This window comes from Musca domestica, unplaced genomic scaffold (assembly GCF_030504385.1).
Source record: "Musca domestica strain aabys unplaced genomic scaffold, Musca_domestica.polishedcontigs.V.1.1 2, whole genome shotgun sequence".
In the NCBI taxonomy this organism is placed as follows: domain Eukaryota; kingdom Metazoa; phylum Arthropoda; class Insecta; order Diptera; family Muscidae; genus Musca; species Musca domestica.
In genome coordinates this window covers 8,898,603-8,925,920 of record NW_026712249.1, presented here as the reverse complement: position 1 = coordinate 8,925,920, position 27,318 = coordinate 8,898,603, and the positions used below count along the sequence as shown (strand labels likewise).

At 32.5% G+C, this 27,318-nt stretch overlaps 1 protein-coding gene across 1 annotated transcript in view; it reads left to right on the top strand.

The window, feature by feature from the left end:
• LOC101888242 (acetylcholine receptor subunit alpha-like) overlaps window positions 1-27,318 on the top strand; it is a 173,580-nt gene that overhangs the window by 114,261 nt on the left and 32,001 nt on the right. Inside the window, exon 4 of the mRNA XM_005178931.4 lies at window positions 6,551-6,666. Within this exon, the coding sequence (XP_005178988.1) occupies window positions 6,551-6,666 (116 nt within the window). The remainder of the gene's footprint in view (window positions 1-6,550; window positions 6,667-27,318) is intronic.

Here is a 27,318-nt window from a genome sequence, read left to right as displayed (position 1 = left end):
AGGAAAATATTCTAAATAAAAAAATATTCCAAATTATAGACTCAATATTTTGCAAACACTCAAGATTCCAATTAAGGTATTCCATACAAATTTATTCTTCAAAAAAATCCCAAATTCACGATGACAGTCTATATAGTCAGTTCCCTAGCGAATTCTGTAAAAAATATTCTAAACTGGTTAAAAAAACTGTTATTAGTTTTTGATTATAACATTTTCCATCCATTTATTCAAAAATTACATTCGATTGACATTTATTCTTCAATTCATTAAGTAAATTAAACAACGCACACACAAAAACTATAACCCAGTTTAATCGACTATAAGAGCCCAAAATGCGAAACACATCTATGATCCGACCACATACAGAGATGGTCAATTCAATACTAATGGCTACAGAAAATAAAGAAAAAATGTCAGGCGCATACCAATTTCTGAATGGTCCAAATTCATTATAATTGACATCGAGCTCGAAGATGAACAATATTGGTCTCCTCTATCTGATACCTGCAATTTTCAAAATTCAATTAAAAACAAAAATGAATCCTACAAATTTGTGGTAAAGTTTCCCCAGAACTAAAACCTCTTTGACCAATGAGAATTTGAAACAGTAATGGAAAATGTAGATTCTCGTATATACAGGGTGAGATAAAAAAACTGCAACAAAGTCAAACGCCATAATTTTTACATTTTTTTTTTAATTTAATTTAATGAAAGCAAAAAATCTCGGAAATAGCATCAAATTTTAGAATACGTTTAGATTTGTTCGAATTGGTCACCTTTGGCACGAATTATGGCCTTAAAACGACCAATGAAACCGTCACACGCTGCCCGAATGTTGCTCTGTGGTATTTTGGCTCATTCCCGGCGAAGTGCTTGCTGGAGGTGATCAACACTGGTATTTTTTAGTGCCAACCTTGCTGTCCAAAATACTCCAGACACAAAAGTCCAACGGATTGGTATCCGGAGATTTTGGAATGTCCAAGGGTCTGCGGTCAAAATATTTGCGTGCCCAAGGCTTTACTACACCCTCCAGAATATTTTCGCGATAATATTCGGCATTTATTCTGATACGAGCGGACCATGGCCAGTGCTTGAAACCCCATTCGGCAGTTCACCACTTTCGGTCAACCGACGCAACTCTTTAGCTCTTTTGAGTCTATTTTCTTCTGTTGCGGTGTAAGTTCTTGCACTTTTTGGAATTTCAATAGCTTTACCCCGAGCTCATTTTTCAATATTTACCGAATGGCAACCATGTGTTACCATATTTTTTTACAGTTACACTACGCACATCCCAAATCACCTCCTCTCCACGGCACATTTTGTGCCATTTTGCACTTTTTGTACAAATATAGTGCACATCTTCTCTCAAAAGTGACATCTATATCAGCTTTGTCCCTTCACCCAATACCAAATTTAGTATCATTCAGTTCTTTTTGTACAATTATAGTACACATTTAGTACGCATTTCCAAAACCTACCACCAACTTAAGTCCCAATAAAAAATTTAAAAATTGTAGCTTCATCCGGTTATACTAAACCAAATTGTTCTAAATTTAGCACCATTTAGTATAGTTCGAACATTTAGTGCACATTTCCAAAACCACGTTGATGTATCAAACATACTTTTCAACCTTGATTCTCATGCCGAATTTTAAGTTTTTAGTTTTATAATTTCACATAATACCAAATGGTACCATTTTAGAAGTTCAGTAACATTTCCTGAATTTAAAGTTCGAATTTCCAATAACCCATTGGTGCATCTATTCTGCACTTCATCATTGACCTTTATTCCAATTTTCAGAATTCCAGCTTCATTGGTTCATCGCATTTTCAATTTGTACCAAATTTAGTACCATTTAGTACACATAAGTACGATTTCCCAAAACTACCTACATGGCTCAGTCCTACAATGCTATAGTAATCTTATTGCCAAATTTTAGAAATCCAACTCTACTAGTTCTTATAAAATTTTAATTGTACCAAAGTTAGTACAATTTAGTACACATAAGTACGAATTCTCAAAACGACATTTCTTACCCCTAAAATGCAATAGTGATCTTATTTCTAAATTTCAAAATTCCAGCTCTATCGATTCACCCAATTCGTAATTGTACCAAATTTAGTACCATTTAGTACATTCCATGCACATTGGAATAAAATTCGATAATTTACTCCATATCCCAATCCTACACTCCTCCAGAAATGTTAATTTCAAATTTCAGGATTCCAGCTCCATACGTTTCTCCAAATTCAAATTGTACTAAATTCAGTACCGTTTAGTATTTTTCGTGTAAGTGAGCACACACACTTCCAAAGCAACCTCCTTACATCGACTGTACTCCTCAACCTTGATTCTCATTCCAAATTTCATGCTTTAAGTTCTAATCGTTCACATTATTCGAAATAGCAATATATGTAAATGTAGATCTTTGTTACACATTCCACTTTATTAATAACTATTTAAATATTAAAAAACAAACATACACACGCTCACATATATCTCATTTGTTTCACTTCATTTAAATGGCCAACATCTGTGTGTGTGAGTGTTGTTAAATAGCTGCTAGCATAAAAAGTCCAATTATGGATAAATGTAAGCAACTTTTGTTGTGTGTGTATGTGTGTCTTCAATAATGCCAGCTATATGCCACGGAAAAGCGTTTAAGTATCCTTGAAGAGGCGTCGTTGCTTGGCCAAATACCAAACATTAACTGTGTTATGTAGCTTTCTCTCTCTCTCACTTTGTCTCTCCCCTCTTTCCCGCTGGCCGCTGTGTGAGTGTGCTCACAGTTATTGTTTATTACCATTTTTATTAGCCATCGAAAACAAATAACCTCAAGCATTGTTAACAATCTGGCCAGCAGTTAATTTCTTTTACAATACAAATACTCAACGACCGGCCATGAAGTGGCAATTTTATGGCTCGGCCCTTCATCATTAAATCGCCCCTCTTTCTCTCGCCCTCTCTCTTTCTCTGACTCTCTTCTGGTCATCGTATCAAAAATAAAACGTGATTAATTTTAGTGAACAATATTTGGGCGTGAGTAATGAACGAATCCATAAGTGTTTCATTGATATTCCTCGTTTGTAATTAAAGAGGGCCCGGCCAGGCCATGCCAGGCAAGCCATGGCAGTCTACTGCAAGACATAAAACAATAACAAAAGTGAGCTAATTAATTTGGTTTTTGCAACATCAAACGAAAGTTTGTGGGAATTTGGTTTAGGGAATTAGAAGAGCATTTCGATGTAAGAAAGAATAATATATCAAATGTATTGGAGCAATGTGTTAAATATCAATGGAAGGTGCAGTCCGAGGTATATGTACATAAAGTAATATTTAGAATATAGCTTGGGATGTAACCTTCACTGAATATGAAGTCGTATACATCCTCGAAGGTGAGATTTACCGAATTACTCTTTCTCTGGTACACATATGCGTATGAGTAATACACTAACATTGACTTAATGAAATTAGTCGTATATCATACGCCCTAAGGGCCCAATGAGAAAGTCAATCTAACATTAATTTCATATTTTTGAGAGCTTCGGTTATTGAAAATGTTTATCTCTATCCCATATTCTATCCAGACTTAGTATTTGCAGAAATACAATAATGTACAAGGATTTGTAGAAATCCGAAAGTGTTGAGAATTTATAATGAGATTAGCCAGCATAAGTCTAACATAAATATTTATTGATATAAATATTTATTATTAAATGGTATACATAGACTTACCCTATTTGGTACCTCCTAATTGAACTGGCAAAATTTTGAAAAATTCCGAATCCCACATAATGCAATGGGAGTATTCGTGTGGTTCGAGATATCAAACTTTATATGGACATAAATTGCGGTTCTCTTTCAAGGATGTCTGAAAATCAGAACTTCATGAAAAAACTATTAATTTACAAAAATGCACAAAAAGCCATTTAAAAAAAATCGTACATTCAAAAAAAAAATTGACCTTTTGACAAAAAAAGGTGCTTTAAAATAAACATGATACAGGGTGAAATAAAAAAACTGCAACAAAGTCAAACGTCATCATTTTTACATTTTTATACCCTACACCATAAGGGTATTATGTCTTTGTGCATTTGTTTGTAACAGGCAAAAGGAAACGAGGTAGACCCATACTTTCTTTTGATAATCTGCATAGAATCACATTCTGAGTCGATTTATGCATGTCCGTCCGTCCGTCTGTCCATTTATTTTGGTAAACAAAGTACAGTTCGCATTTATTGTCCTATCCAGATGAAACTTTACACAAATCATTTGTTTGACCCAAGGACGAACTCTATTGCAATTGGAGATAATCGGTCAAAATTTACATATAGCTCCCATATATATATTCGTCCGATTTGCCTTTTATTGTACACCAAACGTGCAATATCAGCTCGAATAGTAAGGAATTTTGCACATACAACCAAATTAAGCCTGAAAATAAGTATGCTAAATTTGATCGAATTCGGTTCAGATATAGCTATAGCTCCCATATATATTGTTCATCCGATTTGTTATTTTTGGTACTTCGCAGCCGTAATATGCACTCTGTAACAACAATATTTGGGGAAATCTATCAAATACAGCTCAGAAATACGTTTGCTAAATTTTATCGAGATCGATTCAGATTTGGATATAGCTCCCATATATAACTTAGTCCGAATTACCTTTTATTGTGCACCAAACGTCTAATATTTGTCTGAATGGGATGGAGTTTGGCACTTACGACCGAATTGAGTCTAGAAGCTAGTATGTCAAATTTGGTGAGGATCAGTTCTGATATAGCTATAGCTTCCATATATATTGTTCATCAGATTTGTTATATTTGTTACCCACAGCCGTAATATGCACTCCATAACAACGATATTTAAGGAAATATATGAAATACAGTTCAAAAATATCTTTGCAAAATTTTATAGAGATCGGTTCAGATTTGGATTTAGCTCCCATATATATCTTTATCTGATTTAGAATTAATTTTGCACCAAATGGGCAATACAAATCCGAATTTAAAAGATACAAATGCTTCGGCGTATTTAGTCCTTTAAATTTTAAATTATAATTATAATCATAGGGTGTATGATTGAATTCTCCCATAAAAACTTTTAACGGTTATGTTGAGCTCTACTAAATTAGCAAAGTGGTGTATGGTATCTAGAGTCAGCCTCGCCTGACTTTAAGACTTTCTTTACTGGTTTTTTATTTTAAATTTCATTAAATGAAAGCAAAAATGTCGGAAATAGAATCAAATTTTAGAATAAATTTAGATTTGTTCGAATTGGTCACCTTTGGCCTTCAAACGGCCAATGAAACATTCACACGCTACCCGAATGTTGCTCTGAGGTATTTTTACCCATTCCCTACGATGCGCTTGCTTGAGGTGATCGACACTTTCATATTTTTTAGTGCCAACCTTGCTTTCCAAAATACTCCCGACAAAGTAGTCCAAAGGATTGGTATCCGGAGATTTTGGTGGCCATTGTGCGCTAGAAATGAAGCGAAGAACCTCATTTTGTAACCATTCTTGGGTAGCGCGTGCTGAGTGCGATGGTGCTGAGTCCTTTTGGAATGCTTTAATACACCCACCAGAATATTTTCGCGATAATATTCGGCATTTATTCTGATGCCACGGTCGGTTAATACGATCGGAGAGCGAACATCGGCTGTTATGGCGGGCCACATCATCACCATGGCCGGCGCTTGAGTTCTGGTGGCCAACCGAAGGTGCACATTTTCAGCTGACCTCTTTAGCAAGTAAACATGATCATTTTGTTTGTTTACAAACTGCTGGACAACGAATGTTTTCCCATCGGAGAAAACCAAAGTCGGTAGTTCACCACTTTCGGCCAAGCGAAACAACTCTTTAGCACTTTTCAGTCTATTTTCTTTCCGTTGCAGTGTAAGTTCTTGCATTTTTTGGAATTTCAATGGCTTTATTCCGAACTCATTTTTCAATATTTGCCACATGAAATATTGCGATATGTTCAGCTCACCAGCCATTTTTCGGGCACTGCGACGCGGGTTTCGATCAAGTCGCTTCTTTACTTTTCGAACCACGTCCACGGTAACGAACTTACCGTCCACGGTAACGAGCGATGGTACTAGATTCAAAAGATTTCTTCACATTTAAATGCTGGGGTGCTCTAACGATAACCACTTGTGGTTTTCCAGCCAAATATAAAGAAATCACACTATCACGCTTGAATTCCATCACGAATAACTTTGTTTGTGGAAAATTCTCACCAAAATGCTTTTATACGCTTGTAAACAATATAATTAACTGTCACTGGAATAATTTTAATAGCTGTCGGACGAGTGGCTTAGAAATGACAGCACAGTCTGAAGATGGTTGCAGTTGTTTCATCTCACCCTGTAAATCCTAATTCTCAAATAACTTTAAGGCTGAAAATTTTATAAAAATATTTTTTTAAGAATTTCCAAATATTGGATTTTTTAATTAATTTTTATGCTATTTTTATTATTTTGGAATCTAATTTAAGATATAATTCCCAAACTGTCCTATATATCTCTCCATTCCCCCCATTACAGGTTGACTTACGGCACATTGATGAACTAAACGGTACCAATGTGGTTGAGGTTGGTGTGGATTTATCAGAGTTTTATACATCCGTTGAATGGGACATATTAGAAGTACCTGCTGTAAGGTAAGTTTCATTTTATTTTATTTTTTTTTTTTTTTCTTTTTATTTTTCAACAGTTCTCCGATTAAATGGCGACATGTGCCTTTTAAAACGTTAAAATTGGACAAAATGCGTCAAATGATTTTACTATCTTCTTTTGCCTGCGGCGTTCAATTTGTATGTCTAACAAATCGTCAACGACATCTGAAGTTGATACAATGCCTGCGGAATGTCTCTCATTCAAATGGATGTTCATCCTTTATGTCAAGGGATCGATGTGAGCAGGTTCAATGTGAAGCAGTGTTGTCGTTTTTTAAGTTTGGATTTAAGGTTTCGGTGAATCGAAGTCAAAAAGAATGGCAATCGACCAAATATTTCTACATTATTTCATTAACACTTTTGAAGATGGAATATATCGGCTTACTCCTTCTGGCACCTCACCCACAAAGGATCAAAATTTTGAATATCCAAGAAGCTCATAAAAAGCGAAATTAACATCCAATTCCATTCAGACATGGTGTATCTTAATAGTTCCATTAACACAAGACCTGTTATGAAAATGGTAGAGATCGGACTATTCCTTCTGATACCTCTTCATATTTCACACATCCCATTATTTCTACAAACACAAGATCTGCTGTGAAGATGGAATATATCGGTCTAGTCCTTCTGGCACCTCACCCACAAAGGGCCAAAATTTTGAATATCCAAGAAGCTCATAAAATTCAGAATTTGTACTCCCCAATATTTCCATCAACACAAAATCTGCTATAAATATGGTGGATATCGAGTCAGTCCTCTAGGTATCTCCCCCACATAGGCTTCAAGATTTTGAAAAACAAAACGCTCAAAGAAAACGAAATAAGCATCCAACTCTCTTTACATTTCACACATACGCACATATTTCCTAACTCAAGGTCTGTTGTGAAGATTGGAACGTGGGTGTGGTACCAGGATGGCAATTTTCAAAACTTTTATCTGTCAAGTCAGCGATTCTTAAATCTTGCTATATCTAATTATTTCTATCAACCAGAAACCTGAGATAAATATGGGATTTATCGGAATTTATGATTTCGCATAAAATTTGATATAAATATTCGGTCTTCTTGTAATTTTTTCCATACTAATGTTTTTATCTGCTGTAGATCTTCATCTAATGAAAATGAAAGACTTTGGTCGACTATAGCTCACGAACTTTTCAACATTTTCTAAAAATTATATATCTCATATAAAGTGTAGAATAAAGTCCAAACCTTGCACGTCGTAATATTTATGTCATATTTATTTAGGTCCGATACGAAATGGACAATATTGGTCCATTCCTTCGGAACCTAATCCATAGAAGGTCGACAATTTAAATAATCATAACAGAAGTCAAAATATATTCAAATCATCGAACATTGGCTGAGGGTATACATCTGTCGACAAACCCGATTGATACTTTGTTTTACATATTTTTTTTTTTTTTTTTTTTTTTATTTATTTATTTATTTTTTTTATTTATTTTTTTTTTTTTTTTTTGTTTGGTATTTAAAACTCAAAGTAAACAGTGGTAACCCTGTCCTCAACGGAAGTTACTTTTGTTGTTTTTGCTGTTTTTTGTTTCTTTTCCATGACAATTAGTCGATGTGTCACGTAGTGTTGCTATCATTTATGTTTGACGCTGGAGATAATCGAGCTTCCGTTGTTCTTGTTTTTTTTTTCACTTCCGCTTGTAGCAGAGTTTTGTTTCAATGCTGGGAGTTTTTTTTTCATTCCTGCTGCTGCTCTTGGATACCATCGGCATTTCGGCTTGATAGGTTAACACACAAAAAGAGAAAACCCCATCACGAAGATGAGACGATGGAAAGGACGAAAAACATAAAAATTCCAACAACAGCAAACAAAACTTTAGCTGCAGGGTTGGCATTTTTATTATTATCATTAAATGGACGAACTGAAGCACCAGTAGCAAAAGCAGCAGCAGCGGCAACAACAACAAAGGCTGCCACAACACCACTAGTTTGATTTAATGATATAAACATTAAGCTATAAAAACAAAGATTGCATTTCCTCGAAAGATATGAAGAGATAGAGAGAAAGAGAGAGTGGAAAAAAATCAGATTTACTCCATTGGCGCTCATGATAAGTTGGCGTGAATGGCATGATAAAGTGTGGCCAGGAGTTGCATTCAGCCAACATCAGCTCGCTTGGATGGGGGTTTGCTTCCTTTCTTTTGGCTAAAAAGAAATTTATGCAAATCATCAACCTACTTTGAGGAATAAATCTTAACGCCTTTGTTGTTGCTCGTGGTTGTTTAGTTGGACCAACACCAACACAGACACCCGCAAAATATGTACACATGTATGTATTAGTTGCTCCATAAAAGCACAAATTGTGGAATATCCTGTCTTCATCTAAGTTCTCTGAAATGGATGCCAAGCTGTGTTTTATGAAATATGTTTGTGTATTTCTTCTTTTATGGATTATTTATTTCCTTGCATAAATTCATTGCAATGCAATATTAATCTAAACATAATGTTGTCAGATTTAGAAATCAATAAATTTTTATCGGAGGATATAAAAATGAATAAGAACATTTTTAAAGGATAGTGGCCAAAATGATGGAGTAGTATGGAATAAGTAGATTGCATCGAAAAATGCATAACATTTTGACAAAAAAAATTAAATAAATATGCGGCCATCGATTTGATGGTCCTTAAAACGATTTTTTAATAGTCCATCATCATGACTTTAAGGTTCATGAACATTTTCTTTTTAAAAAACCCACGTTGAAAGTCTTGAAGGTCCTTAAAAAAACAACTGGAAATTTTTCTAACAAATCGGCCTTGAAAGATTCCCTGAAAAAGTATTCCTAAAAAATCCAGGTTGAAAAGTCCTTAAAAATATATTCTAATGATGAAGTGATTTGAATAAAAAGTTTGCATCAAAAAAACGCATAAAATTTTAACAAAAAAAAATCTCCAAAAACTTACTGTCATCGATTTGATGGTCCTTAAAAGGATTTTTTGTTAATGAACATTCATGGTTTTAATGCCGATGAAATTTTTTTTAAATAACCCACGTTGAATGTCTCGTAGGTCCTTGGAAAAATATTCTTATAAATTTAATTTGAAATTCTTGAAGGTCCTTGAATATTTAAAAATATTTTCAAACAATCCACATAAAAGGCCCTTAAAAAATTCTTAACAAATCCGCCTCAAAAGGCCCTTGAAACGGTATTTCTAAAAAATCCAGGTTGTATGGTCCTGAAGGACCAATCCTAAAAAACTCCACATTTATGTTGATGTGCTTGAAAAACAATTCCCAAAAATACATGCTGGTCGGCCCTTAAAAATTATAAAATATATTCCGGGTTTTGTAAAAATTCCACGGTGAAGAGCCTTTAAAAAAAACCTGAAAGTCCTAAAAAATTATTTTAAAAAATCCACGATTGAAAATGCATAAAAAATATTGCGGAGTTGCAAATTATTCTAAAAAAATCTGAAGTCCTCACAAAAATCCTGAAAGTCCTTGAAAATAATTAAAAAAAGTTCACAAAAAGAAGTTCAAAAAAATATATCTGAAAGTCCTTGAAAATTAAAAAAAAAATGGAGACGAAGAGTCCTTGGTAAATTGTCCTGAAGGGTTTTGCAAATTATTCTAAAAAAATGTACGATGGAGTGTCCTAAAAATATTCGTGAAGGTCCTTGAAAACTATTCTAAAAGAATCAACGATGAAGAGTCTTGAAAAATATTCCTTAAGGTCCTTGAATATTTTTCTAAAAAAGATTCAAATATATAGTTGATATTTTTAAAATTGCACCTTGAACTTTGGTTGTCCTTGAAAAAACCATGCGTAAAACCCACCTTGAAAAATATTATTTAGATATCCTCGTTAATATCACTGACGGTCCATGAAAATACAAGTTGATTGCTTTGAAGGTCCTTGAAAAAATACTAGTTTAAGATCCACGACAAAAAGATTCTTAAAAATATATGAATTAAAAATTCGAGTTTATCATGTCTGAAGGTGATTAAAAGATATCCTTAAAAATCGGGTTTATCATGTCAGAAGGTCCTTCATGCTTTAAAAATCGAAGTTTAAAGACTTTAAGATCCTTCAAGAATATGCTTTAATAGATCCACGGTCAAAGACTAGAAGACCTTCAAGAATATCCTTAAAATAATCACATTGAAAGGCTTGAAGGTCCTTCAACAATATTCTTTAAAAAATTCACATTTATCGCCGTAAAGGAACTTCAAAAATATGCTTTAATATATATATGTTCACAGGCTTGAAGGTCCTTCAAACCTATGCTTTAAAATATCCAAGTTTCAAGGCTTGAAACTCCTTTAAAAAGCCACGTGCAAGGCTTGAAGATCCTTAAAAATATTATTTGAAATATCCATGTTTATAGGCCTGAAGGTCCTTTAAAAATATTTAAAAAAACTATATTTAAAGGCCTGAAGGTCCTTCAAAAATATGTTTTATAAAATCCAAGTGTATAGCCTTGAAGGCTCTTCAAAAATATGCTTTATAATCCACGTTTGTATCCTTGATAGTCCTTGAAAAAATATTCGTTAACAGTCCACGTTTTAGGGTCAGAATGTCCTTGATAAAAGAAGGTCATTGAAAAAACCTACATTAAGAAGTCCTCGTTTATGTGTCAGATTTTAAAGTCCCTTTCAAGTCCTTGAAATATTCATTCAAAAATCCACGTCTTAGGGTCAGAAGGTCCTTGAAAAAATTGTCATTAAAAAGCCTCGTTTAAGTGTCAAGTTTTAAAATCGTTTTAAATCCTAGAAATATTCATTAAAAATCCACGTCTTAGGGGCAGAAGGTCCTTGAAAAAATATGCATTACAAATCCACATTTTAGGGTCAGAAGGTCTTTGAAAAAATATTCATTAAAAAGTCCACGTTTAAGGGTCAGACGGTTTTCATAAAATGTGCTCTAAGATTTGAAGTTTAAGGGCCAGAAGATCCTTGAAGAAATACTATTTCAAAATCCAGGTTTATCATGAAAACTCCACGTATAAGGGCATGAATGTCCTTAGAACGTCCTTCAAAAACAACTTTAAAAACATATTCTTTAAAAAATCGCCACTTGAAGAAAACGCGTTTAAATGCTTGCAGGTCCTTAACATTTTTTTTTTAAAAAATCCACTTTTAAAGACTAGGAAGTTCTTGAATAAATATTCTTTAAAAAATCCCCGCTTGAAGGCTTGAAGGTCCTTAAAAACTATTCTTAAAGAAAACTCGTTTAAACGCTTTCAGATCCTTTACATTTTTTTCGTTAAAAAGTCCACGTTTATAGGCTAGAAGGTCCTTGAAAAAATATTCTTTGAAAAATCCACTTTTAAAGGCTTTCAGATCCTTAAAATTTTTTTCGTTAAAAAATGTACGTTTAAAGGCTAGAAGGTCCTTGAAAAAATATTCTTTAAAAAATCCACGTTTAAAGGCTTTCAAGTCCTTAAATTTTTTTCTTTAAAAAATCAAAGTTTAAAGGCTTTCAGATCCTTAAAATTTTTTTCGTTAAAAAATCCACGTTTAACGGCTAGAAGGTCCTTGAAAAAATATTCTTTAAAAAATCCACGTTTAACGGCTAGAAGGTCCTTGAAAAAATATTCTTTAAAAAATCCACGTTTAAAGTCTTTCAAGTCCTTAATTATTTTTTTTTTTTTTTTTTCATTAAGAAATCCAAGTTTAAAGGCTAGAAGGTCCTTAATTTTTTTTCTTTAAAAAAATCCACGTTTAAAAGTTAGAAGGTCCTTAAATTTTTTTCTTTTAAAAATCCACGTTTAAAGGCTTGAAAGTTCCCGAAAAATATTATTAAAAAAAAACGCCGTAGTGTCAAAAGGTCCTTTTAAAAATATTGACAAAAAAACACGTTTATAGCCTTAATAGTCTTAAAAATGTTCTTTTAAAAACCGACGTTTATAGCTTTAGTAGTCCTTGAAAAATCCACGTTTATGGCTTTGGTAGACCTTGACAAATATCCTTTTTAAAATCCACGTTTAGTCCTTAAATATTTCCTCTTAAAAATCCAAGTTTATAGCCTTAATAGTCCTTGAAAAATATCCTTTTAAGAAACACGTTTACAGCCTTGACAGTCCTTGAAAAATATCCTTTTAAAAATCCATGTTTATAGCCTTGATAGTCCTTGAAAAATATTTTCAATTTTCTTTAATATTTTCGCTTGAACTTAAAAGCCCCTTGTCTAAATTTCGAAATTTCAATTAACTACGTGTCCTGTGACTTGTAGCGAACTCTAGCTGTTCGCAAACTGATTGACAGCTCAAAACAGATATGTATTTCAAAATCATCTAAACATGGCTAAAACTCAATTTTCCAATTAAATTTCAATTTTCGTAATTGAAATGCAAATTCCCTACCCTCCATCCCTCCACCCCGCAATCATTCACCCTTCTCAGCGTTCAATTAAATCGCAATATTTTACGCTCGGTCACAGCTTTCTTTTGATATTCAACTTTTCATATTTGATTTGCGAGTTAAGCGCCACACAGCTGTGATTCCAAAACATTTATTCATTCGTTCGTTCGTTCATTTCGTGCTCTTTGTTGTCTCTTAACCCCAGAGAGAGATTAGATTACACAAGGATTAAATGGAGGGCTCACTGCTATACCGAACCAAGTCATGAAAAATAAAAAATGCCGAAATTAGTGCCAATGTCCCTGTATATGGAAACTCTGTTTACTCTGTAAAGCACAATGTCAAAAAGTGTTTCGTTCCAAAGATAATGGTAAAAAACCTAAGTCAACGACTGTGATTTTCGACTTTTTTTCAAAGCAAAAATGAACCAAGTCAGTGTGTTTCACTTTGAATCAGTACTATTAGTGAGCACGTGTTTATTGTCGTTCAGCTTTCAGCAATATTAAAAAAATCAGTGTTTTCTACAAATGGATAGTAATAATAGCAGTGCTAGTGATTTTTCCTGTAATGAAGATGAGGAATATTTGCCAGCCCTAAAAATGATGAAGACGGAAATGACGAATTTTTTGTGTGTAAATATTTGTTGAAACCATAGTAAAACTAGGAAGGTAAAGTCATTTCAAATAAGCATCTCTGCATTTTGTGTTATTTACTCTGTCAAATTTCCCTGCCTAGAAAGCAGATTCCCATCTCTGATTTATATATACAATGGATTTATAAATATATATTTTGACAATGAGATGTTGTCAAATCCATAACTTTGAAAAAAAAAAACAAGTAAAAAAGCTGTAAGTTCGGCCGGGACGAACTTTGAATTCCCTCCACCACTTGGTACAAATTTGGCAATTTTCAAAAAATTAAAATCCATTTAAAATTCTGATAATTATCTTAAAAATACCGAATGTAGCCGTATATTGGGGGCTATACGAAGACGTGGACATGTACAGACAATTTTCTGTCATAGGCTGTAGTATTCATTACGACCTTCAAATACTAAAATTTCAAATAGTTCTGGTAAATAATGTCGCTAAAATCATCAAAATACCGCATATCGGGAGGTACCGTTATATGGGGGCTATACGAAGACGTGGACCTACATGGCCCATTTTCAATATCAAAAGTCCTGCAGACAAAATACACATTTGAGTAAATTTTTATCAACTTACTTCATTTCGTTTGGATGCTACAGTGATTTCCACAGACGGATAGACGGACAGCCGGACGTACTTCGCTAAATCGACATAGAATTTTATGCTGATCAAGAATATATATATATATACATTATGGGTTCTAAAATGTATATTTCGACGTCTTACAAACGGAATTACAAACGTAATATACCCTCCATGCTATGGTGGAGAGTATAAAAATGTAAACATATAATTGCATGACTTTACCTTCTTTTTTCTGCCATAGTTGAAACCCTAAATTTTCCTTTGTCCTTGCTAATTAATATATTTTTTTTTTTAAATGAATTTATTTTATTTTCCTAAAAATCACAATGATTGTCAATTACAATAGAAGCACCCACAGCTGCCAGCAGCCAAAGCAAGACATGACTTAAAATAAAACTCCGAAACTAGAGGGAAATTAATCGCTAAAGTCAACTATATTTAGTCATATAACGAACACTTTATTTTATTTTTTTGACTTGGTTCGCTTTGGCTGTAAAACCTTGAAATTTTATTCAGACTAATAATGAACCAAAGTAGATTTTTTTGTTTTTGAATATTTTTTTAGCAATATATTTAAATTATTTTTGTTTTAAATTAATATCATTAGTTAATTTTGAATATAGACTTTTACATTTTCTTTTGGTAGACTACAATATTCCTTCCAGAAATTAATGGCAGTGCATTTACTTTACCTCCAAATATCTTCGAATTATGTTTTTATGACTTAGTTCGGTATAGCTGTGAGCCCTTCAAATATATTTATGATTTATTGGAGTATCCTGCAAGTTGTGTTTTTATTGTTGCCACAAGTTCAAATACCACGGAGATTCTGCTTTGCGTCGAGGAGTTTTGTTGCCACGAGTTCAAATACCTGGGCGACAAAGCAATTCGAAAGCATTTCGATGTGGTGGTACAAGTGTAATGTCTAGTGCGGTGTTTATTCGCATCCTAAGGACTTGTGAAAAAGGCGTAAATCTTGTTTAAGACATTTATGCCAAACACAAAGGCCAGGACACGACCACCACTGCAGGTATGAGAGGGGGAGAGAGACCGTCTGTGCTCCAGCATACATGGTCGGGCTAAATAGATTTATTACCTTGCAGTCTAATGGTTCAATGGGCACCTCAAAGAATCCTATCTCCTCTCTCATGCCATTATCACCCCCATCCTCTCTAGTTTCAAAGCCAAAAATGTCTAATGACATCTGCCTAGCTGCTGGAATTTCGAAACTAGTATTTTTTCTCCCTTATGCTCCCACTCTTCCCCCTTTTTGTTTGGCTGTCAAACAAAAAAGTCATCTTGTTAGCCTTTCAACTTGCCTTTGATTTCGTCGAGTGTTCTCTGCTGCTAATTCAGTTGGCAGGTTTTGTTTTTTTTTTCTGTCGCTCCCACTTTTCATTGCCTTTTTGTGCCAGGATGGAGGCCAAACTTATTGAAATATGAGTGGCTGACAATGTTTGCTGCTGTTGTTGTATGGCCCTTCTATGTTTACCATTTTGAAGAGCAAAAAACGAACAACCGGCTGCCGGATGACTGGCTGGCCCCAATTGGTCTCGTATTGACTTGCCTGGTATTTAGATAGAGCGTTTTTCTTTTTCTTTGTTTTGACAAAGGTTGCTATAACTTTCGAAATATCTATTGAAGATTTTTTTCTGTACCAGTCGTCGTGTGCTGTTCCCTCCAGGTCCTCACGCTGGAGGAACATGGACGCGGTCATACGTTTTTGATTTATTTAATATTATTCGCATATAAATTATGTTCGAAGCATTTCCACATCGACACCCATCCACTTCTACATACGGAATCGTATTAACACGTGTGTTGTAGATAATGTTGCCATTTTAGCTTTTCTTAAAGATGACCAAAATAAATCGATTTTCCAGCTAAATTAAATATACGAATATAAAAAATCCTCAAAAGGAATGTAAAAAACCTTCAAGGCACAGGATGAGAAAATCTTACAAGTTCCACGGTTACGGCTGTATGTCTTTTGAAAAATTGTATAAAATTTGCGGATATGGCTATTTAAAAAATATTACTTATCCACGACTGTGATTATGTTAGTCCTTGGAAAAAGCAACAAAATCACTCCTATATTCATGTTTTTATCCTAAAAGGTATTTGAAAAAATATTTTTGAAAAAAAAAACCTCTTTTAAAGGACCTCAAAAATTATTCTAAAATAACATCCACTCAGAACAATTTATGAAAAATAATTCTAAAAACTTCATACTAAATGTCCTTGAAAAATGTTTTTCAAAATCCACGCTAAAATGTCCTTAAAAATAATACGTATAAAAATAATTCATATAGGATTTTTCATTTTGTTCCACGGCTATGTGTTTGTAGGCCATGGAAAATTGTTTAAAATATCCACGGAGTACTGAAGAAAACTTAAATATAAAAAAAAAACTATAAAATAAAAATCAAAAACGAAATCAAATATAAAGTTTTTGGAAAAAAAAGGCTAGCTTACTCTTTGAAAAAGATTTCTTACAAAATCATAGTTGAAGTATTCAATCCAACATATTCTTTAAAACGTCCATGCAAAAGTCCTTGCAAAAATACGCTAAAAATTCCACTGCAGAAAATCCTTAACAAGATATTTTAAAAAAAGAAGCTCGATTATGTCCTGAATAATAACATGACTAAAATCCACGTTTACAAAAACTCCACTTTTAAGGTCATGATTGTCCTTGAAAATATATTCCTAATAAAACCGCGGTTCTGATTTTTTCTTGAAAAAATATTTCTGAAGAATTTACGGGTATCGTACTTCTACTACTTCTTTTCCTTGAGAAAATATTCATAAAAAAACACCGTTCAAAAAATCCTTGTTAGTCCTTAAATAAATATTCGTAAAAAATCCTCATTTTTTGTCCTGTTAGTCCTTGTAAAAATATTCTTAAAAATTCACGTTTATGGTCCTGAATATCCTTGAATTATTATTCTCACAAATACAAGTTTATTGTTAAAAAATCCAGGTTGATTGTCCAGTCAGTCCTTGAAAAAATATTCTTAAAAAATCCAGGCTTATGGTTCTGTTAGTCCTTGAAAAAATATTCTTAAAAAAATTCAGTTTATAGTCCTGAATATCCTTGAAAAAATATTCTTAAAAAAATCCAAATTTTTTTGTCCAGTTAGTCATTAATAAAATGCAGGTTTAAAGTCCTGAAAATCCACGTTGTGGTCCTGAAAATCCTTGAAAAATTATTCTTAAAAAACCCACGTTTATTGTCCTGTTAGTCCTTGAAAAAAAATAATCTTAAAAAATCCTGGTTTATTATTCTGTCAGTCCTTGAAAAAAATATTCTTAAAAATTCCACGTTTATTGTCCTGTTAGTCCTTGAAAAAAAAATAATCTTAAAAATTCCACGTTTATTGTCCTGTTAGTCCCTGAAAAAATATTCTTAAAAAATCCACTTTTATTGTCCTGTTAAATATAAATATTATAAATAAATATTCTTAAAATTCCGCGCTTGTGATCCTAATTTTCCTTGACAAAAATATAAAAAAATACACGTTCATATCCTTGAAAAATATAAAAAACCACGTTCATATCCTTAAAAAATATAAAAAATCCACGTTCATATCCTTGAAAAAATAAAAAATCTACGTTTTGTGGTGGTTTTGAATATCCTTGAAAAAATATTCCTAAAAATATCCACATTTATGACCCTGATTATACTCGAACAAAAAATGCTTCAAACTTTCATGTTAATGTTTGTAGCACTGATTATCCTTGAACAAATATTTTGGACAATTATTCATATTTTTAATTTCTTTCTTTTTTCAAATCCTGATGTTACTTGAAAAAATATTCTTAAAAAATATACGTTTATAATATTGAAGGTCCTTGACAAGCCGTTCCTGAGAATTTCGAGTGTAAGAATAAGAAAAGTCCTTAAAATGAAAAGAATTTAAAAAAACACATTAAAAGCTCTGATAAGCCTTAAAAATATTTTAAAAAAATTGACTTCATTAAATGCTCTGATGAGCCTGGAAAAATATTACAAAATTTGATTGTTCTTAAAAAAATATTTCAAAAATATCCAAATCTGTAGGTCCTTGAAAAAAATATTCTAGATAAACCCATGTTCAAAGAGTCTTCACCTCCTAAAAATATTATTCTCAAAAAGTACACGATTTTTGCTCCTTGAGAAAATAGACCGTTGAAAAAATAATCTCAAAAAGTTAGCTCCTGTTTGGTCTTAAAAAATATTTTTACGAAGATCACACGTTATGTCCTTGGTCCAGGTCCTTGTTTCGATAAAACCACGTTTAAAAATCTACCCATGATACCTTTTAAAACTTATAGGGTGGTGTTTAAAGACAAAAATGATTAAAAATCAAGGATTATGGCGTTATTACTCCTTGAAAAAAAAAAACATTTGTACAAATCAACCGTTGGTTCCTGAGAAATGAGTTTAAAACTTTACGTCATCTCCCCGATAATCCATGGAGAACTATTCTTACAACGGTCCGTAAAAATCCTATAAATCCACGTTTATGATTTAATTGACGAAAAAATACCTAAAAAATCATAGTTTTTTATTCAAATGGGTCTCAAACAAATCAAAAATCAAATCAAAATATTCTCAAAAACTTCTCTTGGTCTTTGAAAAATTTAAAAAAATACAAGATTTTGGGTCTCCCAACATGTGTTCCCATGGCAACCCTGCCTCCTACAGTTCTGAGATATTCGATATTGCCGCTGCCACAGGCATATCCATTTTTGTTTCTATGCTCTGTGTGTGTGTTTTTTCACCAGTTCCTCATAAGATTTCTGGTTGGCCCTTTTTTCGCCATTACAAAGTCTAGGGCAGAGCTATGGCAGGTTTTGTATTTCGATGCGTTTTATTGGCAATATGTTGATGTCGTTCTCCACGTTGTTGTTGTCGTTGGAACCCTTGGGGCACTTGGAATGATTTCTACTTAGTTATGTTGCCGTTGTTGTTGCTTCTGCTGATTTTTTTTTTTTTTTTTTTTTTTTTTTTTGCACATTGTTCCCCCCATATATTTTCTATCCAAGAGCATTGATGCTGCTGCTGCTTCTGTTGTCTTGTTTGGTTCGTTTTTTTTTTTTTTCTTTGTTTGGTTGTTTGTTTGCCACGTTCCTTCCTTCATTCTTTTGATGTTAACAATGTGACCTACATTTAGCATCTTGTAAGGATAAGGCAGAACAGAACACAACCAACAAAAAACAACAGCAAGAACAAACAACCAAATAACAAAAACAACATTGAAAAGTGTTCACACATAAATATATAGGCAAATAACACCCGCACGTACACATGCATACATATGGTGGATAGGTGGACATAAGAGTGGAACGGAAGTTCAAGGAGGTAGCATGCCCTTAAATTAAATTTTAGAATTATTAATAGGATATGACAACATGATTACAGGGTGAGATAAAAAAACTGCAACCAACTTCAAACTGCTGTAAGCCATTCGTCCAACAGGTGTTAAAATTATTCCAGTGACAATTTTTCAGAGAAAATTTTCCAGAAAAAAAGTTATTCGTGATGGAATTCAAGCGTGATAGTGTCATTTCCTTATATTTGAATAGAAAACCACAAGTGGCTATCGTTAGAGCACTCCAGCATTTAAATGTGAATAAATCTTTTGTGTCTCGTACCATCGCTCGTTACCGTGATACGGGTAGCGTAGCCCGACGTCAAGGAAGTGGAAGTGGACGGAAGAAAACAGCAACATCAACAGAATAATGGTTCGAAAAGTAAAGAAGCGACATGATCGAATCCCGCGTCGCAGTGGCCTGAAAATGGCTCGTGAGCTAAACATATCGCAATATTCCATTCGGCAAATATTGAAAAATGAGCTCGGGGTAAAGCCATTGAAATTTCAAAAAGTGCAACAACTTACACCGCAACAGAAAGAAAATAGACTCGAAAGAGCTAAAGAGCCGCTTCACTTGGCCGAAAGCGGTGAACTGCCGAATTTGGTTTTCTCCGCTCCGATGAGAAACTATTCTTTGTTCAGCAGTTTGTAAAAAAACAAAATGATCGTGTTTACTTGTCTAAGAGGTCAGCTGAAAATGTGCACCTTCGGATGGCCACCAGAACTCAAGCGTCAGCTATGGTGATGGTGTGGGCCGCCATAACAGCCGATGGTCGCTCTGCCGATATTATCTCGAAAATATTCTGGAGGATGTATTAAAGCCTTGGCCACATAAACATTTTTGGCCGCAGACCTTGGACGTTCCAACAGGACTCAATACCATCGTACTCAGCACGCGCCACTTAAGAATGGTTACAAAATGAGGTTCCTCGCTTCATTTCCAGCGCACAATGGCCACCAAAATCTCCGGATACCAATCCGTTGGACTATTATGTCTGGAGTATTTTGGAAAGCAAGGTTGGCACTAAAAAATACGAAAATGTCGATCACCTCAAGCAAGCTCTTCACCAGAAATGGGCCAAAATACCGCAGAGCAAGATTCGGGCAGCATGTGACGGTTTCATTGGCCGCTTGAAGGCCATAATTAGTGCCAAATGTGACCAATTCGAACAAATCTGAACTTATTCTTAAATTTAATGCTATTTCCGACATTTTTTGCTTTCATTCAATAAAATTAAAAAAAAAGTTAAGAATTATGGCGTTTTACTTTGTTGTATTTTTTTATCTCACCCTATATTTCAACCATTTAGGTATTATTTAGATATTAAAGCAAATTACTTTAAACTGAAAAATATTGCAATCGGTATCAATCATGGATTTAGGTTTATGTCAATCCCTTTGGTATTTTTTCTATAAACCCCAGACTTTTTTTCTGCTTCTCTTTGATATTTTAATGAAATTATATGTGTCAATCTCATTCCCCAGTATTCCATTCCACCCCAATGTCTCCATGTGAATTTTTCTTTCTCTCTCTCACACTCTCTCCTCTTTTGTAAAAGTGGAAAACTTTTATGGACCATTCTCTGATCTAACAACTAAAAGTTATTCAATTTGTTAAAAGTTTGCTCCGAAATGTAATTTACTGTTAAGCTAAAAACTCGAAAAAATAATTATAATTTTAAAATGGAAAAAATAAACACAGAATATTTTGCGAGTTAACCACTACAGAATTTAATGCAACTTCAGGGGGTAAAGTGTGCAGATTATTCTGTTATGAGAGATTTGCAAACATTACCATAACTACTATAAACAGTTGTTTGATGATTTTTTTTAAATAATTTATAAAAAATTAGGAAACTTGGCTCAAAGCTTTAATATGAGAAAACGTAGAGATTTTAAATTTATTAAATGTAGTGGTGTAGTGACATAACATTTTTAATATACCTATGTAGAAAATTTTCCAGATAGTCCTGGATTTTAAAATGTATTTTTGTATTTTTTTTAAAGGCCACAGATGTGAATTTTTAAAAATATTTATTTAAGTACCATCTGGGCAATAATCGTGGATTTAAAAAAAAAATATTTTGTCATTATTTTAAAATAGAGTTTTTTCAAGTGTCTAAAACCAAGTGAGCGTTAATTTTGATTTTTTAATGAATATTTTTGGTCATCAACCAAAAAATACTTTTTTTGAGAACAACAAAATATTTTTTTAATAATATTTCAGGAATCTCTTCAACAGGGTTATGGTTCGTTTATTTTATAAAAAATATTTTTCTGGGACCATCAAGGTTTAAATATGTAAATTACTATACCCATGAATTTAAAAAAAAAATATGTTCTTCCATGGACCATCAGAACTATAACCGCGGATTAAAAAAAATAGTAACCACAAGAGTAAAATCGTGGATTTAAAAAAATATATTTTTTTCCAGTGATCATCGGAGCTAAAATATTTTAAAAATTATCTTTTTAATTGACTACAAATATTCTCATGACCCCTGGAAAATTATTCGTTCAAATTCCCCTATTAGGGAACTAGAAAAAAATATTTTTGATTATGTCCCTGGTGTTCATTGGCGGAAAATTATTTAAAAATCCAATATTCTTAAACAAATCCACGACCATTGGTCTCCTGGTCCTTGTTTTGTATACTAGTTTTCCTTTTAAAATCAACGATCAAAGCCCTGAAAGATTACGAAAAATACTTTTAAAATATCCTTGAAATTTTTCCACAATTTTTTTCCTCGAAAATATTCTTAAGATTAAAAAAAAAATAAATATACGCTTTGAGGTCTTGGTTATTCTTGAAAAATATTTTTGAAAATAATTGTTATCTTGTTATTGCAAAATGGTCAGGCTTAATCCCATTATTATTGTTTTTATAAAAACAACATTTGTTTGTTAGTGCAGAACGATGATAATGTTTACCAGGGGGTAAAGCAGGGTAGTTTTCCACTAATAAACAAATGTTGTTTTTATAAAAACAACAATAATGGGATTAAGCCTGACCATTTTGCAACAACAAAATGCTATGGTATCCCGAACAAACAAGCCAAAACTTTTGTAATATCTGTTATCCTTAAAAGAAATTGTTATCTAATAGTCCACAGTTATGGTCCTGGTTATCTAAAAAAAATCCTTAAAAAGAAAAATATTTTAAAAAAACACATTGCAAGCTCTGACGAGCCTAAAAAATGACAAATTTTTACTTTATTAAATGCTATAAAGAGCCTTGAAAAATTAATAGTTTTTGAACATTTTTTTCAAAAATATATCCATGTCTGTGGGTTTTTGAAAAAATATTCTCAAAACATCCACGTTTTCCAAAACAACTATTTAGCCAAGAGAGACTTCGAAAAAATACTACTAAAATATCATTGAAAATTGTCCATTTAAAGGTCCTTTAACTTATTAATTATTCAAGCACGACAATTGGTCTGATTGTCCTCAAAAAATCCGCGTTTATGGACTTAATACTCCTATGAAAGTATTCATTAGTAAACCCATGAAAGATAGAAATACTATTCTAAAAAACTGTTAGTTCTTTAATAAAATATTCTTTAAAAATCCACGGTTATTGTCCTGTTAGTTCTTTAATAAAATATTCTTTAAAAATCCACGGTTATTGTCCTGTTAGTTCTTTAATAAAATGTTCTTTAAAAATCCACGGTTATTGTCCTCTTAGTTCTTTAATAAAATATTCTTTAAAAATTCACATTTATTGTCCTGTTAGTCCTTGAAAAAATATTCTTTAAAAATTCACGTTTATTGTCCTGTTAGTCCTTGAAAAATATTCTTTAAAAATCCACATTTATTTTCCTGTTAGTCCTTGAAAAATTATTATTTACAAATCCAAGTTTAGTGTCCTGTTAGTCCTTGAAAAAATATTCTTTAATCCACGTTTATAGTCCTATTAGTCCTTGAGAAATATTCTTTAAAAATCCACATTTATTGTCCTGTTAGACCTTGAAATAATATTCTCTAAAAAATCCATGTCTATTGCTAGGATGTTCTTGAAAAATATTCTTTAAAAAATCCACGTCTATTGCTTGGATGGTCCTTGAAAAATATTCTTTAAAAAATCCATGTCTATTGCTTGGATGGTCCTTGAAAAATATTCTTTAAAAAATCCACGTCTATTGCTTGGATGGTCCTTGAAAAATATTCTTTAAAAAATCCACGTCTATTGCTTGGATAGTCCTTGAAAAATATTCTTTAAAAAATCCACGTCTATTGCTTGGATGGTCCTTGAAAAATATTCTTTAAAAAATCCACGTCTATTGCTTGGATGGTCCTTGAAAAATATTCTTTAAAAAATCCACGTCTATTGCTTGGATGGTCCTTGAAAAATATTCTTTAAAAAATCCACGTCTATTGCTTGGATGGTCCTTGAAAAATATTCTTTAAAAAATCCACGTCTATTGCTTGGATGGTCCTTGAAAAATATTCTTTAAAAAATCCACGTCTATTGCTTGGATGGTCCTTGAAAAATATTCTTTAAAAAATCCACGTCTATTGCTTGGATGGTCCTTGAAAAATATTCTTTAAAAAATCCACGTCTATTGCTTGGATGGTCCTTGAAAAATATTCTTTAAAAAATTGACTCTATTGCTTGGATGGTCCTTGAAAAATATTCTATAAAAAATTCACGTCTATTGCTTGGATGGTCCTTGAAAAATATTCTTTAAAAAATCCACGTCTATTGCTAGGATGGTCCTTGAAAAATATTCTTTAAAAAATCCACGTCTATTGCTTGGATGGTCCTTGAAAAATATTCTTTAAAAAATTGACTCTATTGCTTGGATGGTCCTTGAAAAATATTCTATAAAAAATGCACGTCTATTGCTTGGATGGTCCTTGAAAAATATTCTTTAAAAAATCCACGTCTATTGCTAGGATGGTCCTTGAAAAATATTCTTAAAAAAATTCACCTCTACTGCTTGGATGGTCCTTGAAAAATATTCCTTAAAAATCCACGTCTATTGCTAGGATGGTCCTTGAAAAAATATTCTTTAAAAATCCACGTCTATTGCTAGGATGGTCCTTGAAAAATATTCTTTAAAAAATCTACGTCTATTGCTTGGATGGTCCTTGAAAAATATTCTTTAAAAATCCACGTCTATTGCTTGGATGGTCCTTGAAAAATATTCTTTAAAAAATCCACGTCTATTGTGTGGATGGTCCTTGAAAAATATTTTTTAAAAATCCACGTCTATTGTCCTGTTATTCTTGAAAAAATATTTTTTAAAAATCCACGTCTATTGTCCTGTTATTCTTGAAAAAATATTCTTTAAAAATACACGTTTATTGTCCTGTTAATCCTTGAAAAAAAATAATATTTATAAATCCACATTTATTGTCCTTAAAAAAATCCACGTTTATTGTCCTTGAAAAAAATATTCCTTAAAAATCCACATTTGTAGCCCTAATGGTCCTTGAACAATTTCCTTTAAAAAAGAAATTGTGAAAAAATATATAAAAATTTGCTTTTACTGTTCCGATAATTCCCCACTTGATCTATTTCAAAATTCCGTGATTAAAGAAGTCCTATTGTTCCTTGAAAATATTTTATTTATGAGCCAGAAATAATCTTTAAAAATCCAAATTATAGTCCTAATTAAGGTCCTGATAGTCCTTGAAAAAAGTTTCTTTATTTATTTTCTTTGATTCTCATGATGACCTTTGAGAAAAGTTGTTAAAAATCCACGCTTTAGATCCTGGTAAATATAGATTTTTCAATTTTTTGAAAATTAAAACTTTAAACCTTTTCCCATGTTGATATTTGTTTACCATTATACATCAAAACGTTTGAAATCGCCTACTATAAAATTCTCTCTTTTATTTCATTGCAATTTAGAATCACTCTGGAGAGAAAACAATTAAATTTTCTAAAATATTGAATTTTTTTCGAAATCCAATTTATTTTTATATAATATTTTTAAAAATTAAAAATTAACCCATCAACACAACACTAAATATGAAATTATTTTCAAAATATTCTAAACATTTTTAATGCAGCTGCCAACAGCATCCGAGCTCCATGGAATTCCCATAAATATTTTGTGAATTTATTTTAACGGTATAACAAATTCAAATTTAGTTAGCAATGCACCGCTCCCATCTCCTCCTACCCCCTCCACCACACATAAGCCTATTTCGATGCAACTACCAAAATTTTTCGAATGACATGACTGACTGACATGCATTGAATTCCTTCGGAAGTGCATCATCATAATTTTATGAAAATGTTGCCAATGTTGATGATGCCGAATGTTGTGCGTGTCATTGTGTATTTTGTGTGAGAATGTGTGTGTGCAACCTGTCATACAAACGAAAAAAAATCAACTTCTACCGGATGTTTTGTTCCTAATTGAATTAGGCGGAAATGAACATCCGTCCGCTCGCTTTTAATCAAAGTGAAACAAGTTTTCAGTTTCGCTTTTTTGTTTCATTTGTTGTATATATTTTTTGTGAAAAAAAAAATAGTTAAAGCTTCTGCTTAGTTTTAACTCTGGGCGGGCCTGCCAGAATGCCATGCCATGTCTACTTTAATTCTCTATCAGAGCGAAATGCTCCTCGGTACACTTATGAAACTAAACATTAATCACCAGAGATGAGCTCTTCTATTTTATGATTTATGGCTTTGTACGTAAGTTTTTTTTCTGTTTTGTTATACTGCTGCTGTTGTTGTTGTTGCTATTATTGTTATTGCTGTTTTATTTTCACATTCTTTATTGGCTACCCCTTGCTGCTGGGAATTTCTGCCATTTTTTTTTGCTATTGTTATTGTTGTTCTTGGGTGGCTGGTCGAACTGAACAATATATAACTGCAAAATAAGGAGTGTTGAAAAAACACACACATATATATGATTTACACACACTCCGATATATCAGAGTGAATGGCTATATGTGTGTGTGCGTGTGATAGCATGAGAATTGCATTAAAAACTGATATGGTAGATTATGTTCATATGGATCATGACATTTGTGAACTGTCCAGGATATTAATGATAGATCACATGTTTCAATTTATAAAAAGAAATCTTGAAAATAGTTCAGGGCCATAATCATAGAATATTTAAAATATTTTTTTAAGAAATATCAAAATAAAGAAAAATTTCCTAGGAAAAACGGGACCATAAAGGTAGTATTAAAAAGATTTTTCTCAAGGACTATCAGGATTTTTGCTAATAACTTTTTTCAAAGATTTTCAGCTTGATATTTGTATAAAAAAAATTCCGACAACGTTTATTTTAAAAGACAATTTTTCCAAGGACAATAAACGTGGATTTTTACAGAGTATATTCTAAAGGGCCATCAGGACAATAAACATGGATTTTAAAAGAATATTATTCAAGGATCATCAGAGCAACAAACGTGGATTTTTTAGGAATATTTTTCAAGGATCATCAGGATAATGAACATGGATTTAAAAAAATTATTTTTCAAGGAAAATCAAAACTATTAGCTTAGAATAATATATAAAGAATAATTTTTAAGGGCTATAATACTAGATGTTTTAATCAATATTTTTTCAAGGATCATCACAACTATCAATGTGGATTTTTGAAAGAGAAAAATTTCAAAGTCTATTAATTTAAAAACAAAAAAAAAAGTTTGTAACGTACCATGAGGAATACAAATGTGGATTTTTGACAAATATTTTTCAAGGGCCATCAGAATTGTAAAACTGGATTTTAAAA